The following is an 18629-nucleotide window of genomic DNA, read 5'->3' as shown; positions in this document are numbered from 1 at the left end:
TCCCTCAAGCTGTGTCCCCGGCCTCCTTCTAGCTGTGTCCCCGGCCTCCCTCAAGCTGTGTCCCCGGCCTCCTTCTAGCTGTCTCTACCTAAAACTGTGGTCCTCCCTCCCTCCCTCCACAACTTCAGGGCCCCAAAGAAAGGTTGGTAGTGCTGTCTGAATCACAGAGTAACGTCCACTGATAGGAATATTGGTTTTAAAATTATATATACACAAACATTTGACAAGATAACCTGACACGCGATGATTAGCGTTGTCGCTCACTAGCGTAGCATATAATTAATTGTAAATAATAAATTAAAAAGTCCACTCGTGGATGTCAACCAACAAATTCACACTAAACATATAAAAGACATACTATATTTTATTGACAATACATCATCAAATCAAATTCAACTTCAGATAGACAATGTTAACTTTAGCCATAAAAATGAGGGAAAGCTCCTTGGCCTGTAGCCAAGAGACTGGACATAGGCAAGACATAGACAAGAGACTGAATGTCAGCACCCACATACAACACATAGCCAAAAAATAGTCTAAAAATTTGTCGGTATTCTTTCTTAAATCAGATATTATGTTCCCCCACTCTGCTCTCCTCTCATTATACTTCCGCTAATCTATCCCTATCTTACATATGATATCTGTGTATGGGGTTCAACCACTGCAAATTACCTCAAGCCCATCATCACCCCCAGCCATCCCGGCTACCTCCCCCCCTCCCCCCCCCCCGGCTACCCTGGCCACCCCAGCCACCACCACTACCACCATTAGCACCCCTACTACCACCACCACACACGGCCAGCAGTAAGAATGGTAATAAGAATCTTCCTTTCGAGAAAATTCACAGGAGCTGTGAAGAGGATTCGAACCTATACGCTGGGTATTCCCAGACACACACTCTAAACGACTACTTCATGACATGGTCAAAGGAATTGCAACCTGGGGTACTACTGCACCCACGAGGATTCCTGAGGCGTCCACTGAAGCCGAAACCTAGGGTTTCACATAATTCCCCCCCCCCCCTTTCACACTGGCTCTGCCGTCCAGTAACTCTACCTATGTCACCTCTCTTTCAATACACAGAGAAATCACATTATAGGTATATATCAATAAGAAAATCGACAGAAGCCATAATGTGGATTCGAATCTATGTTGTAGTCGTTTAGAGTGTGCGTCTGGGAACACCCAGCGCATACGTTCAAATCCTCATCACAGCTCCTTGTGGATTTTCTCATCGATATATCGCAATAATGTTATCTCTCTGCGAATCTTCCTCTTCTCAAAGAAGTTCACTTACACCAATTACCTTCGCTGTATAAACCTTAAGATCTCACGAGCATTGTTAAGTTTTATACAGATATATGTGATTATATAATATCTACCCGAGGGCCACTCAATCTACTGGAATTAACGGAAACATGAAAACGGTGATTTGTTGAAGTTTCCCCTCCTCCTGAAGAAGAGAACTTCCTGTATTACAACTACCACCTGGTGGATAGCGCGCAGGACTCGTAATTCTGTGGCGCGGGTTTCGATTCCCGCACGAGGCAGAAACAAATGGACAAAGTTTCTTTCATCCTGAGTGCCCCTGTTACCTAGCAGTAAATAGGTATCTGGGAGTTAGTCAGCTGTCACGGGCTGCTTCCTGGGGGTGGAGGCCTGGTCGAGGACCGGGCCGCGGGGACACTAAAGCCCCGAAATCATCTCAAGATAACCACTGTGCTGAAAGTGCAGGAAATGTAGTTATTCTCTTTGATTCAAAGTCTGGTCCTTAAGCACTTTAAAACTTCACCGGCAAGGCAGACCCCATGAACCCCATAACGCCATATTCTACATTATAAAATGTCCTAAAAGTATTGTTGCAATAATCTTTATGGCAATGTACATATTTTCATACACCCTAAGAGTACTTTAATATGTAAAAGTACGTTTATAATTACGATTACTCAGTAGTGGGTCAAGGTCAAATCATACAGTTTCGCACAAAGCTTGTTTTCTAATTGTTAAAACTATATGTAGCTTTGGACTGGGCAAACCCAAAGCTACATTTATGCTGGGCAAGGATGGATTAGGTTAGGTTGCTGTGGCTAAGTTGGGGTTGGGTTGGGATGAGTTAGGTTAGGTTAGGTTAGGTTAGGTTGCTGTGGCTAAGTTGGGGTTGGGTTGGGATGAGTTAGGTTAAGCTGTTCAACAAAACAGCTTTAACCGTTTTTCTCAGTGCAACAAAAATATTTTTAGCCATGTGTATGAAATGTCCTAAACGCCGTCTGCTGCAAAAGTTTCACGCACATTGTATCTTCCTTCAGCGCCGTCAGGAGCGCCGCAGGACGTGCGCGTGGCTGTGGGAGGTCCTCGCTCCCTGCTAGTGACCTGGAGGGCGCCGCCCCCGCAGCTGACTCACGGCCCCCTCAGGGGATACACCCTTGCCCTCCGACGCCAGAACCTGCAGGGGCACCTCACCTTCATCACCAGGCCCGTGACGGGTGAGTGGCCAGGGACCCCATGACGGGTGAGTGGCCAGGGACCCCGTGACGGGTGAGTGGCCAGGGACCCCGTGACGGGTGAGTGGACAGGAACCCGTGACAGGTGAGTGGCCAGGGACCCCGTGACGGGTGAGTGGCCAGGGACCCCGTGACGGGTGAGTGGCCAGGGACCCCGTGACGGGTGAGTGGCCAGGGACCCCGTGACGGGTGAGTGGCCAGGGACCCCGTGACGGGTGAGTGGCCAGGGACCCCGTGACGGGTGAGTGGCCAGGGACCCCGTGACGGGTGAGTGGCCAGGGACCCCGTGACGGGTGAGTGGCCAGGGACCCCGTGACGGGTGAGTGGCCAGGGACCCCGTGACGGGTGAGTGGACAGGAACCCGTGACAGGTGAGTGGCCAGGGACCCCGTGACGGGTGAGTGGCCAGGGACCCCGTGACGGGTGAGTGGGTAGGGACCCCGTGACGGGTGAGTGGCCAGGGACCCCGTGACGGGTGAGTGGCCAGGGACCCCGTGACGGGTGAGTGGCCAGGGACCCCGTGACGGGTGAGTGGCCAGGGACCCCGTGACGGGTGAGTGGCCAGGGACCCCGTGACGGGTGAGTGGCCAGGGACCCCGTGACAAGTGAGTGGACAGGGACCCCGTGACGGGTGAGTGGACAGGAACCCGTGACAGGTGAGTGGACAGGAACCCCGTGACAGGTGAGTGGACAGGGACCCCGTGACGGGTGAGTGGCCAGGGATCCCGTGACGGGTGAGTGGCCAGGGACCCCGTGACGGGTGAGTGGCCAGGGACCCCGTGACGGGTGAGTGGCCAGGGACCCCGTGACGGGTGAGTGGCCAGGGACCCCGTGACGGGTGAGTGGCCAGGGACCCCGTGACAGGTGAGTGGACAGGGACCCCGTGACGGGTGAGTGGCCAGGGACCCCGTGACAGGTGAGTGGACAGGGACCCCGTGACGGGTGAGTGGCCAGGGACCCCGTGACGGGTGAGTGGCCAGGGACCCCGTGACAGGTGAGTGGACAGGGACCCCGTGACGGGTGAGTGGCCAGGGACCCCGTGACGGGTGAGTGGCCAGGGACCCCGTGACGGGTGAGTGGCCAGGGACCCCGTGACAGGTGAGTGGACAGGGACCCCGTGACGGGTGAGTGGACAGGAACCCGTGACAGGTGAGTGGACAGGAACCCCGTGACAGGTGAGTGGACAGGGACCCCGTGACGGGTGAGTGGCCAGGGACCCCGTGACGGGTGAGTGGCCAGGGACCCCGTGACGGGTGAGTGGCCAGGGACCCCGTGACGGGTTAGTGGCCAGGGACCCCGTGACGGGTGAGTGGCCAGGGACCCCGTGACGGGTGAGTGGCCAGGGACCCCGTGACAGGTGAGTGGACAGAGACCCCGTGACGGGTGAGTGGACAGGAACCCGTGACAGGTGAGTGGGGTTGCTCCCCACTCCTTCACCCCCATTTTTAATGTCAATTTAGTGTTTAAAATGAACTCGGTAAAATATATTTCAATAAAATATTCCGCTTCTGCTCTTGTAATTGTCCCACGTTAGACAATTCATAACAGAACTTTATAAAGTAACAATTTAGATTTTATCTAAACTGGGTTTGTTTTACCTTCTTAATATTATTTTCCTTTGTTTTTCCTTGCCTTTCATGTCTTACTGGTTAACTATGCTCCTGTCCTGAACGGTCTGCTTGGTTAATTGCCAGTTTACACCGCCTTCCTCTCGTCTCCCTATTTATATTTGCTTGGTGTTCGTCTAATTTACACTGATCAAGTAAAGTGACCGAAAGTACTTGACGAACATCATGCTTCAATGTGGTTCATTTGTAAGATGATGAATACACAAATTACCCATTAAGGTCATATTACTCATTTATAGATAAATATATATATTTATACATATATCTATTAAGATGCAAATGAACCTCAATGATATAAAAACAAAATAATTTGAGTACTTTCGGTCCCTTTGTGCTCAATGTCAGTCAAAAATATAACCCGGAAATCAGCGACATATTTGAAGAGACTGAGGTGGGTGTGTTGGGTGACAGATGTGGAGAGTGTGGAGCAGTACGAGGTGCAGGGCCTCACGCCGGCGACGCTGTACGAGGTGGCCGTCAGAGCCTTCACCAGAGCGGGTCCTGGACCACTCTCCTCCCCCAGAATCGTTGACTCCACAAGCCACGAGGGTAAGTCCTCCCATCTAATTTTTTTTATCATCCTCCCATCCCATTTTTGTAGGAATCGATCACTTCGTTTAAAGTATGGGGCACTATTAACAATTATTGAATGGTAATTTTAACGTTTTCAATGTATTGGCTTTGATAGGCTGAGATTCTTGGGCTCTTAACTTTGTGTTTAGGCAAAACAGTTGTATTTTTTACAGTGGCAAATAGGGAGAATGGACTGTTATGTGTATGGGGCTATTCGTGTAGGTTATTTAGCTAAGCAAGATAGTCTTGATGAGCTAGTTACAAAATTCGCTGCACATCATCACATAAACAATGGGCTCGAGACTGACCACAAGTACAGTCTCTAAATTAAGCAACTGACATATATGGAGAGCTAAGGTCACAATTGATGTTTATCCTGCACACTACCCCTTAACCAGTGGGCAGCGGTGGAAAGGTTACACTCTGCAATAGTGGGTCTTCCTCATGATTCACCGCCTAATGTTTCCACCTTGTCTGTATTCTATCCGTCGTCAGTGTCACTTCTCCATGCCTCCTCCCTCTTCTTGGTTTTTCTGTCCTCTGTGACCTCCTTTCCTTATTGACTCGTCTATCTTCTCGGCCTTCTGTCTTTTGGTCCTCCTCGACACCTGTCCATCCAAGCTGATGTCCATCCCCCTCCCAGCCAACTTCGTGTTCCTCCCTGGCAGGTAAAAAGGCAATGGTTCATCCCCAAGCATTTTTACTTCCACCACTGTCTCTCCTCCCATCTCGAAGGCAACGTTCACTGCCCCACAATGGAGACTCCAATGACCCTTGCTTCCTTCTCTGGTGCTGTCTTTGATAAAGTGTACTCCACTGTATGTCCTCCCTCACCCCGTTCCCTTCACTGCCACTCTCCGATGCCTCCTCCCACACTAGACTGTCAATTTAGTGTGAGAGGATATGTTTCACTTCTTGCCGCTCCCTCGTCTTGCCCATTATTGCTAGCTTTACCTATAGCACCTCCTCCTGATTTCACTAATGCTGATATTCAATAGTGTGTTTATTTGACTTTAGTTTTTCCGTTTCGTTCATTCCTGTTATCTCTGTTCTTAACTGACTATTCTTCAACGGAATATACGTGGTTTGTATGGCACCTTTCAAGAACTTCTGATCTCACAGTTTTCATTTCTTTGTGTACATCTCAAGGAGCCATATGCTTGATGCTCGTCCTGGTCACCTTTGTGGTTATTTCTTTCTCTTTCCCTCCAGCTTTTGCTGGGACCCTCTAACTCTACTGCTGTCTTGATCCATAATTGCATTCTTTGTTCCCCCTGCCTTTTCAGTCTAACATTCCTTCCTATGCTGCCTATATCTTTGTAAGTAAATGGTACATCGTCTTTTCCATTTATCTCCCCGCTAAATATTCTGCTTTCTCTTCCAGATCTGATACTCATTACCTGAACCTGTGCTCATTTAGGGTGATTGTAACTGTCGACATGCTCTGTGGTGACCTGACAAGTACCTGTGGCCGCCTTCTCAAACCTTTCATCAAACCTCTTCTTTGTTGTCTCTTCCGAATTCTGGCGAGCCAATTCACATTGACTCCCACACTGGCACCCTTTTCCCTGTCTTTTTCTTTCTCTCTACTCTCCTATTTATTTACACTTAACATGGAAGGTTATTGACCTCCATAAAGGACCATTTCCCCATCCTCGTTACCTTCTTTTTTCTCTGTTTTCCCCTCTCTTTCCCCTAGGTGATAGTTTGACGAGGCTGACTGGATTCTATTCACTATTCTCTTTCCGACCTCTCTGATCAGCCTCTCCCTCGAGCCCCTAATTCTTTTTCACGAAGCGGTATTCGATGTTGCTCATCTGTTCCTCGCTCTACCTTCCATGGCACTCGAAAGTGCATTCCCTGGTGAAATTCAAACTATGTTCAGGCTGTCTGCTGTAAGCGTGCAGCCTGGAAAACACACCGAGTGAAATACACCTGAGTGTTTTTTGTTTTTGTTTCGGAAGGAGAGTGTGGTGGCCCATAGGGTCAACTATATAGCTTGAGTGTTGTTTATCTTATATCTCAACCATTATGGTTACTCTCCCTCAGATCTGGAAGAAAATCCGTTAGAAAATCCGTAAGTTTGTTCCAGACATGTCTCCTGTCCTTCATCTCCATGGTTCTGTCGTGGCAGATGCGAAATACATCGCAAACGAACTAGGTTCGCACTTTTCAACTGTTATCTCTGGTTCTTATTTTCCTTCTAATTTTCTTACTCATAAGCCCCCAAATGAATCTCAGATCTTAGTTTTTAGCACTGCCTCCATGCCAAGGCCGTATTTGTATGCGAAAGCGGTGTTTGACGAGCATTTATAACCATATTTGGTAGGAGTCAGTACCCGAGGATTGGGTCCAATCACTTGGGCTTGACGGCAGGGCGACAGTCAGGCTTCATGCAGGTCGGTGTTCAATCCTCGACTGCCCAAGTGGTTGGGGACCATTCTTTTACCCCCCCCCCCCCCCCGTCCCTTCCCAAATCCTTCTCTGGATCCCTTCCAAGTGTTATATAGTCGAATGGCTTGGCACTTTCTCCTGATAGTTTCTTCCTTTGTCCTGAGGACTGGCTTGAAGCAGTCAAGCCTCAACCATTTCCGAATGGTTCTTCCTATTCGGAAATCTGGTACTCGAGGGACTTTCCCTAAGGATTTTCACCCTATTGCCCTGATGGGTTGCATCTGCAAAATTGTGGAACGTATAGTCAATGTACATCTGATGTGGTTCCGGAACACTGTCGCCACCTCTCCCACCTCTCAATTTGGGTTTTACAAGTGTCGCAGCAGGACATGCTTTAGTGGACTTACAGGTCAACATTCATGCTGCCTTTGCTGCAAAGACCTCCATTGATGCCATTCTTTTTGACCTGGAAAAGGCTTATGACATAACCAGGAGATACCATATTCTGTCCCATCTACGTTCTTTTGACCTTTGTGTCAATCTCCCTCTTTTCCTTCAAAGCTTCCTTTCTAGTCGTTCATTTAAAGTGAGACTGAAATATGAAAGTGTTCCCCAAGGTATTGTTCCGAGCACTTCTCTTTTATTTTCCTGGTTGCCCTCAATGGTCTTCCTTCCTTATTTTCTTCCCTATGGGATTTTTTCGGTCCTTTGTGTTTACAATCTCACCGTCTGCTGTCGCGGTGATGACTCACCTTTCCTCCAACACAGCTTCAACTTGCAAATGATGCCGTGTCGTTCTGGGCCACAAATCATGGTTTAAAGTTATCTGCAACTAAAACTTGCACAGGGACGTTTACTTGGAAGCAGGTCATTCATCGTCCCACTTTGTCACAGTATGGTAGTCCTCTTCTGTATAAAGATTCTTCTAAAATTTTGAGGTTATTCTTTGACATGCGTTTGTCTTGGTCTCCTCACATCTCTTTCCTCAGAGTTCAATGCTCTAATAACCTTGCCTTAGTCTTGTCCCATACCTTCTGAGAAGCAAATACATGCACTCCTCTATCTGCATTCCTCTCTTGTGCTGCCTAAACTCGATTAAGGCTGTTTCACTACTCTTTTTGCCTCTCCTTCGACTCTTCTTCTTGATGCTCACCACCATACTGAGTTACGCTTCTCCTCTGGTGCCTTTCAAATCAAATAAAATCAAATGTTTATTTAGGTAAGGTACATACATACAAAAGATTTTACAAAGAGTGATGGATTTATAGATAGGGCTAGTACATACAATGCCTAAAGCCACTATTACGCAAAGCGTTTTGGGCATTTCTTTCGTTTATCCCCTTCTCTGAGCCTGTATGCTGAAGCCGGAATCCTGTCTCTACAGGGTCGTTGTGATCGTTACTGCCTTCGCTGCCTTGCGCGGTCCCTGCAAACATCCTCACTCTCACTTATGCGATTCTTTGAAAGTTACCTCTCATGTGGGCCCCTCTTCCCTTTAACTGCCTTCATTTTTTTCTGTGCGGATGTCTCGTTTTTAAGATTCCCTCTTGGTTCATGTTAGCAATATATCTCCTCGTGTCGTTCCATCCTTGTCCCCATCAAGGGTCCCACTTGCAAAGTTTTGCAAGACCTTGACCCACATGACAAAGGCTTCTACCCCTCCTACAGTTATGAAACGCCTTTTCCTGAACACATTGAACTCCCGCTCCATCGTTCTCTTTAAAGATGGGTCTAAGTCTGTCGACGGTGTAGACTACTCTGTTGTCTTTCCTGATCAAATTTGTGTGTGCTGAAGGTATTCCTTAATGAGATTTCTACCTAGTCATTCATTCCACCATCCCAGATTGCTGGCAGGGTCGATGGTCTGAGGTTGCAGGTAACAAACTACACACTCTTTGAGGTAACCTATCGCCTAGGCGTACTAGACGGAGGGAAATGGCTTTAACTAGGTTACGTACTGGCCATGCATGCTTAACTCAAGGACATTTAATGGAATGCTGCCCTGCTCCATATTGTCCTAACTGCATTGTCTCACTTAGTCGTGTACCTCCTTGTGGAATGTCCAGATTTTCAGGACGATCGTGTGTCTTGCTCTCTTAGTGTCCCTCGAGGACATGTGTCCCTTGACAAAATCCTTGGTGAATCCAATACCTCTGTTATTGCTCGACTTATGTTATTTTGTCCGCATAAATTTTGACTTTTAGCACCTTTTTGAATATCCAGCAAGACTGATGGTGCTTCATAGTCTCACCAGCATGGTGCTTTCTTTTGATAATTACTTGTCCGTCAGCAGCGCCACTGGCTGGAGACCTGGTGACTGATCTGCATAATGTAGCTCTCAACCTTCCGTGTCGTAATGACAGCTCCTGGTCTAGTGGCTAGAGCATGTTGTGTTACGGCTCTGCACGTGTGTAACCCCACCTAGTGCTCTAACGACTGAACCTATATATATATATATATATATATATATATATATATATATATATATATATATATATATACACATGGGGATTTCCGCTAGTGACCTGGTCAACCAAAATAGTGGTATTTAGGAGTCTTTTTGTGGTAGACTCTTTTTTGGGGGCTGCACCATTTAAGTGTTGGGTCGTCTCTGGTACGAGAAGGTTGTGTCAGGGGTTCTGACTCGGACCTGCTGATGATAGGGATTTTTAAGCTGAGAAACTCTTACCTGAAGCAACTCCTGAGATTTATAAGGGGACTCGCCTATCCCTAGTGAAAAATACTGCCCACTGAACGTAAGGAAGTGACTGACACCACAATGACTATGAACCTAAGGAAGTGATTGACACCGCAGTGTTAGTCGTCAACTTCGTCTAGTCAAGTGTTCACAATACTGTTTACATATCTGTGCTCAGATTTTGATTATGAGCATGAAACTTTTTTTTTATCAAATAGATTCCATTGTTCTCAAAGAAATGTTGCCAAGAAAGTTTTTGAACTACAGGTAGAGCTGAAGCCGTTCTTCAGTCGTAATGTCAAGGAGAAGTCTCAGATGTTCCGCGCAGAGTTAAGTGACCCAAAGTGGGTTATTCATCTTACTTATCTTGATGGTATATCTGCTAAATGTTCTCGACAAATCTTTGCAAGGAAGGTGATGTTGTCGCTGACTTTGCCAGAGTTGCACCACAACACGGACTAAAGCAAGGGAAGGATCTCGACATGTGAGAGACTCGTTGGCGTGCAGGACGCCTCTAATGTTGGCGTGCAGGACACCTCTAATGTTGGCGTGCAGGACACCTCTAATGTTGGCGTGCAGGACACCTCTAATGTTGGCGTGCAGGACGCCTCTAATGTTGGCGTGCAGGACGCCTCTAATGTTGGCGTGCAGGACGCCTCTAATGTTGGCGTGCAGGACACCTCTAATGTTGGCGTGCAGGACGCCTCTAATGCACAACACGCGCCAAATTTAATAATGATCACCTCACTGCAAAATGAAGCAAGAAGATACTTTCCATGAATGTGTGAAAATGATTAAAGTTAGAACAATTATATAATATTTTCGTGAATATACCTGAAGGCCACTAACTTTCTGTACCTCGACGAGGACAGAAAGCCAGTGGCTTGTCGAAGGTCCCCCCATTTGCTGTGATGATCTTCTTCAGTTGGACTTTAAAATTTAACAATTTTGGCATTTACGGCTTCGGTGGGTAGGCAGTTCCAATGGGTTAATAACCCTGTGGGTGAAAAAGCATCTCCTGTTCTCAGTCCTACATTGTAGCTTGTTGAGCTTGAAACAGTTACTCCTTGTTTGTTGTACATCTAACCTCTTGAAAAAATTGTCCGGATCAACATCCTCTAAATTGTTCAGTATTTTAAGTTTCAATGAGATTCGCCCTGCCATGCCTGGTTTGTAGTGTTGTTAGCCCCGTGGCCCTCAATCGTTCCTGATACACGAGTTGACTTAGCTCTGGAATGATTTTTGTTGCCCGGTGTTGCACCTTCTCCAGAGCAGCTATGTCCTTCTGAAGATGAGGTCTCCATGCTTGTATACAGTAATCCAAATGGAGGCACACCATAGATTTATACAATTGGATCGCTACCTTCTTTTCCTTAAAGTCAAGGATACGCTTCATTATTCCATACAGATATGGCTATCAAGGAATGATAGGAGCTGCAAACATCTCCTGGAGGGCGCTAATAGGTGAACATCTCCTGGAGGGCGCTAATAGGTAAACATCTCCTGGAGGGCGCTAATAGGTGAACATCTCCTGGAGGGCGCTAATAGGTGAACATGGCATGGAAGCATCACGGCAAAACTTCAAAAAGGTCATCACGGAACTCTTTTAAAAATGTGCAAAAAATAGAAAGAAGAGAAAGGGTAATAATAGCTAATCAAGAAATAATCATTCATTGATTATTTCATACAGATATGGATTCTGTTGGTGATATTCAGGAAGATTTTTTTAATCTTGTGGACGTCTCCAGTGTTCGAGATCTCTCTATGAGAAAGAATCTGTGGTAAGAAGCTGTGGGGTAAGATACCCAAGACGCACCCACGTGCTGCAGAGGAAGCTCTTGGCTCTTCACTAATCCCAGTCACATGTTTCTGGGAATCTGAATTTTGCAGCTTCTCGAAATCTAAAGGAACATCTCTACTGCGTGTGGAGGCCGACCCTCGCTGAGCCTCGACCAAAACGTCTCCTGGGCGCCTTAGACTGCCAGATCACCAGCCATCATAATAATTAACTGTGCAATTAAGGCCTTATTATTAGTATATAAAAAAGTGATGAGATCACAGCTGCAGACTTGTCCTTCAGTCTTTGTGTAGTTTATATATGAAATATTTTCTTAAAAGGATTAATTACGCTTTTCAACATTTTAAATCCAGTACATTAGCCTTGAAATTAATAAAACACAAGCACAGATGAGTAATCCTGGTGACCCGGACTCGCCTATGTTGGTCACCCCCTGCTCCCCATCTCGCCGGTCACCCTGTAATGTTGGGTGAGGCTAGCCGCTAGCATCTGACCGCCAGCCGTGGACAGACGCTCATAGATATATATATATTCTCCTCCCGCAGCGCCGTCATGTCCGCCGGCAGGAGTGTCGTGCCGCGGGTCAGGGCGGGGCGGGGTGCGGGTGTGGTGGTCGCCCCCACCTACACACTGCGCCCACGCCCCCGTCCAAGGCTACACCATCATCGCCACGCCCACCACCCACTCCCACCACGCCACTGACGGTAAGTTTCACCCCTGTAACGCCCACTTGTCACGTCAGTAGTGGGACTCAATGTATTCGTTTGCCTTGTTCGGGGTAGAAGGTAGACACAGTAGTCGCTTCTGTATATATTTATTGACTGAGATAGCAAGGTATATATCTGCCTAGCCGAGGTCCTTCTACTCTGAGTCTGTGAGGATAACTGAGGCTGCTGGGAGCATGCCTGATGCTCCTCTGTCTGGCATGACGTCAGAGGCCTACTCGCCTGTGATTGGTTACATTTCAACTGACAGAATTTGAGTATAACACCGCTCGGACACGCTACCAAGTCGACGTCCCTTGTCGACAAGCTCTGGCTAGCTATATAGTTACAATGATACTGAAAGGACCTCGGTGGCATTCAATAATGGCTTACATGTGAAATTTGCATAATAAAACATTGAAAGAAGATCAGGTGTGCGTAATACTAACAACTCGGCATATATGCACCAAAAAAAAATTCATCATAATAGGTGAAAATCATGGTAACAATTCTTTGATTAAACCAGAGTATTAAGAACATGTGTATGTCTACTGATCAGATATGAACAATACAACTCAAGGTATTGCCTAAACAAAATTATTAACATGTGTCAATGGCATGCGCTTGAAAACCATACAAAATTAAACAATTATTACATTAATGGAACAAAGTTCTGACCTAACAACCACAATTGAATTTCAAGATAGATAATGATTTTTTTTTTTTTTTTCTCTTTTTTTTCTGAAATAATACAATATATTTACAAGACCAATGTACAATATATATAATGTGCAATATATTTACAAGCATATACAAGACCTGGATCAAGAAGACTAACATCTGCGTGATAGCAGTCAGGATTCACTGGCCTCAATGTGGTTGCTAGAACAATAATAACTCCTATGTCAAGCACTGTAAAAATACAAATGGTGGTAGACTTAACAATGGCATCTAATTTATAACCAAATAAAGCTGAGAAAAACTATACATTATATATAATGGTAATAATAAGACACATGTGGTAGAAATACTGCAAATGAGTTTTTTTTTTTTTTTTTTTTTTTTTTCAAAACAACAGAATAACTGCAGAGTGCATTCAATTATAAATTCTGTGGATATCTACACCTAGCTCATCCAGAGCACTATACAACTCTGGCTCTGACTGAAGGTCCGGAACAGGTGAAACTTCATGCGACAAACTATCATCTTGAGAGATATCCTCGTTAACATCTAGCCAATGGACATGTGGTGAGTGCACGGTTGAAACGAGAGGTCTAGATCTAAGATTATAATTGCTAGTATCTGGTTGCTGAACATCAAGTGGTCTGTCAACCACAGAAGGTGGTGTCCGAGTAGGAGTATCTGTCTGGGTAAGTTCATTGTCATCTTCCTCATCAGTCTCGTCAACAGTCATTTTAGCTAACTTCATGTGGTCTAAATGTTCATTTATATACTCTCCTGTTAACAAGTTCTTAAGTCTGTATTTGTTACCTTTAATAAGCTCGATTACCTTATATGGACCCAAAAATTTCTTAGTTAACTTGTACATAGGACCAGACCTGTGTTGGTTAAGTATCATTACTACAGATCCAATAGTTATTTTACTGGGTTTAGTTCGTGCATTTCTTGCTAGAGTGAACTCGGCTGTTGCTTTGGACAGTTGTTCTCGTATTTTCTTGAATACTAATTGCATCTGTCTACGCTTCACTTGAACAAAATCATCTACGTTATATAAGGGAGTAGGAGGTACGTTAATCAATTCATTAGGGAGGATCTTATCTGTACCATAAAGAATAGCGTGAGGTGTGTCACCAGTAGAAACATTAATTGAAGAATTTATAGCACACTGAATTAAGGGTATAAAATCATCCCAATTGTTGTTATCAAAATTCAACGTGACTCTCAAGGCATCTAACACTTTCCTGTTAGTACGTTCAGCTAGTCCATTACTTGCCGGATGATAAGGCATGATGCTACATTTTTTGATGTTATATAATTCACACAAGCTAGTTAGAATACTATTACTGAATTCTGGTCCATTATCTGAAAGGATTACTTTAGGCATACTATATCTACAAATTATTTGGTCATGGAATGCGCTGGCTATGGTTTCTGCTGTTTTGTTCGGGATAGGAACTAGTTCGCAAAACCGTGAAAAATTATCGACCATTACAAGCAAATGTTTGTTCCCTTTCTCTGTTTCCGCAAAATTTGTCAATAAATCCATCGATATTCGTTCCCAAGGAGCTTTAGTTGCTGGGTACACCTGAATTGGATTAGGTCCTGAAACATGTCCCTTGTGCTGTAAACAAGTTAAACATCTGTCAACATAATGAGCAATCTCCTTAGCCATTTTTGGCCAAAAATATTTCAATCGACCTTGTTGGAGTGTACGATCCTTTCCTGGATGTGCACTTGCAGGAGCATCATGGATAATTTTTAACACAGTTGGTACCAAGACAGCTGGAACAACTAACTGACAACATTTCCTCGGGGCTGTCCCTAGCTTTACTACTCTACACAGTAAATTGTCCAACATAACTAGTTCTTTCAATGGTACTGGCGGTTTATGAATCGGGCGAGTGTCTTGCTTAGTCAAAAATTTAATGACGGGTGCCCATATGGGGTCTTGTCTTTGTTCCGTTTCTACTACTGTAGCATCTAATGCTGGGTAATTTAACTGAATCGCAGCTACGTGTCGAGAAAACGCATCGGCTACAACATTTTGCTTTCCTGGAATATATCCAAATGTGGGATTGAATTCTTGAATTGTGAGCAAATATCTAGCAAACTTTCCAACTGGATTCTTATTTTTGAACAAGGGAATTAATGGTTGGTGATCTGTAAGAACATGAACTGGGTAATTATAAATTGTATCCTTGAAATGTTTAAGTGCCCAGACAACTGCCAAGGCTTCTCGTTCTGTTGCACTATAATTTTTCTCTTCTTTAGATAAAGTATGGCTAGCATAAGCTATTGCGTGATCTCTGTGACCTTCTGTTTGAAGTAATGCAGCACCTAAACCTATGTCACTAGCATCTGTAACCAACGTAAAAGGTTTAGAAAAATCTGGGTACCTAAGGACAGGTGACGAAATCAAGGCTGCTTTGAGTTTTTTTGAATGACTGATCCTGGGCCTCTCCCCAAACAAAGGGTTCATCTTTTCTTTGCAACTTGTAAAGCGGAGCGGCTATAATAGAGAATCCAGCAATAAATGCACGATATAATCCTACAAGACCTGTGAACTGTCTTACGGCTTCTGCGGTACGAGGTGTTGGAAAATCACGGGCAGCAATAATTTTTTATTCATTCAATGTAATACCTGAAGGTGTAACTGTATGACCTAGGAAATTAATCTTCTGCTTTAAAAATTAACATTTTGCAAGCTTTATTTTTAAATTAGCTTCAGCGAGATTTGCAAGTACTTTCTCAAGGTTCTGGAAATGAGTCTGAACATCTTGCGACATGATTATGAGATCATCAAGGTAAACTAGAAGCGTACTTCCTATCAATCTACGAAATAGATTTGTCATGAGCCGTGAAAAGGTTATTGGACTACTACGCAAACCAAACGGCATTCTTTTGAAATGAAAATGACCATTGGGAGTACTAAAGGCTGTCAATTGTTTACTTTCCTCATCAAGGGGGATTTGCCAGAATCCCTGCAACAAATCTAACGTTGAGAATACTTTGTTTCGACCAATACTTTGCAACAAATCATTTAGAACTGGAAGTGGGAAACGATCAGGTATTGTTACTCTGTTAAGCTTGCGATAATCGATTACAGGTCTCCAAGTCCCATCTCGCTTTGGTACAAGAATCAATGGAGCGTTCCATGGCGAATTACTCGATTCAATTACATCACTCTGTAACATTTCTTCTACAAGTCTATCTGCTTCTGCTCTCTGAGAATGGGGAAGACGGTAAGCTGGTACATAAATAGGCGTAGTTCCTTGTTCAAGGGGAATTTTATGTGTAATGAGAGGAGTGAGACCTAATTTTACGCCTTATTCACTTTAATTTTTTACTTTATTCACTTAAATGTCTATTGTTGTCCCCTAACTCCCCTTACCACTTCGGGGGGGTATAGGGTGTTTATGTAGCTTCAGGGCACCAATCCCCCCAGCCACAGGGCATGGCGAGAAGGCACCCCTAAGCATACCTAATACCCTATCAAACACAAACTAAAATACACATAAATGGCAGATCTCATCACAACCCACAAGAGTTAAGATGATAATAATAACACAATAATAACATGAAAATAGCATACACAAAATTAAAAATTATTTTGTATATGGTTTTTCTCATATGGGACACGGCACACAAAGGGAAAGGTGCACAGTATATCATTAAAAAAAGAACTAAAGCTGAAGGCAAAACAACAAGCTGCCTAAGCGGCAGGATTGGTGACTTGACATCGGCATACATGGAAAAAACTATTCATAGTGGAAGCTCCTAACAAGGCCCCGGAGCGGGAGGGATATCATGTATGCGCATGGGGGTCCCTGCGGACCCCTATGAGGCAATAGGGATGACCTGGCCTTACCCACTCGTGGGTTCCGGACAGGTCATCCCTTAAGGACAAGCGTTTCTTTACCAACAAAAATAAACTTTACTCAGAGCAAGTGACACTTCACTAACGGTGTGACTCATTCTGTCAATAATGTTAATTTCTAATTCGCCAACGGTACGTGTTAGTCAGTGACTACAGAGTCCTGTTTCGAAAGGTCCCACGCTGCAAACAGGAAGTCCCTCGCCGTTATCAAGTCCCATTTCAACAAAATAAGTTTGGCGCTAGTCACGGTAAGTCCCGTACGTAGCTATAACAGCAAGGCCGTCCCTTCCAACATGCGCTCTTGGTGTTGTTTTTCTTAATTTACACACACACACACACACACACACACACACACACACACACACACACACACACACACACACACACACACACACACATGGAAGTAAGAATATCATTCATTTTCATGTGTATGATCTCTGATGCAATATTCCCAGTGGGATTCCCAAATGATCAGGAAAGAGAGACAACAAAGGCAAGGAGGAGGAGGAGTTCACTCATAGTAAAATGGAAGTGGAAGTTCAAAGAACTTGAAAATCAGAGTGAAAACGCACACACAGACGCCATTATTGTGACACTGACAGCAGATTGAAAAATAATTGTGGTCCTGGAAATTTACAACCCTCCACCAAGCAACAGAAGACCCAGGCAGGAATATGATCACAACAACAAAGCATGAATGATCATTGCAGAGAGGAGCAACAGTGGCACACAGAATGTGAGCTAAACTTCTAGTCATGGGGGACCTAATTCATGGAGAGATTGATTGGGAAACCAAAAATCCGCATGCTAGGGTAGAATCGTGGGGAGCGAAATTAGTGGAAGTTGGATAAAGAAACTTCTTAACCCAATAGGTAAAGGGGGACACAAAGAGAAAGGGGAAGGAGATACACTAAGTCTACTGGACTTGATCTTCATCCAGAATGAGGAAGATATTGAGAACTTAGAGCATGAAATACCACTAGGAGCAAGTGACCATTGTGTCCTGGTGTTACACTACATGATGGAGCTGAGCATGTATTGTTGGAACACTGTCCTGGTGTTACACTACATGATGGAGCTGAGCATGTATTGTTGGAACACTGTTCTGGTGTTACACTACATGATGGAGCTGAGCATGTATTGTTGGAACACTGTACACTACATGATGGAGCTGAGCATGTATTGTTGGAACACTGTTCTGGTGTTACACTACATGATGGAGCTGAGCATGTATTGTTGGAACACTGTTCTGGTGTTACACTACATGATGGAGCTGAGCATGTATTGTTGGAACACTGTACACTACATGATGGAGCTGAGCATGTATTGTTGGAACACTGTCCTGGTGTTACACTACATGATGGAGCTGAGCATGTATTGTTGGAACACTGTACACTACATGATGGAGCTGAGCATGTATTGTTGGAACACTGTACACTACATGATGGAGCTGAGCATGTATTGTTGGAACACTGTACACTACATGATGGAGCTGAGCATGTATTGTTGGAACACTGTACACTACATGATGGAGCTGAGCATGTATTGTTGGAACACTGTACACTACATGATGGAGCTGAGCATGTATTGTTGGAACACTGTACACTACATGATGGAGCTGAGCATGTATTGTTGGAACACTGTACACTACATGATGGAGCTGAGCATGTATTGTTGGAACACTGTACACTACATGATGGAGCTGAGCATGTATTGTTGGAACACTGTTCTCAGTTCCATCTCTGAACTGAGAAGCAAAGAGTCAACGGAAACTCC

The 18629-nt window shown here is 44.8% G+C and overlaps 1 protein-coding gene across 1 annotated transcript in view; it reads left to right on the top strand.

Annotated features, from left to right (window-relative positions):
• LOC123764808 (cell adhesion molecule Dscam2) overlaps positions 1-18629 on the top strand; it is a 256731-nt gene that overhangs the window by 173071 nt on the left and 65031 nt on the right. The window contains 3 exon segments of the mRNA XM_069302763.1: positions 2307-2483; positions 4540-4677; positions 12137-12295. Coding sequence (XP_069158864.1) covers positions 2307-2483; positions 4540-4677; positions 12137-12295 — 474 coding nt within the window.

This window comes from Procambarus clarkii, chromosome 48 (assembly GCF_040958095.1).
Source record: "Procambarus clarkii isolate CNS0578487 chromosome 48, FALCON_Pclarkii_2.0, whole genome shotgun sequence".
NCBI lineage: Eukaryota > Metazoa > Arthropoda > Malacostraca > Decapoda > Cambaridae > Procambarus > Procambarus clarkii.
Note: the sequence above shows the minus strand (reverse complement) of the source record. Positions and strands in the feature narration are given on the sequence as shown.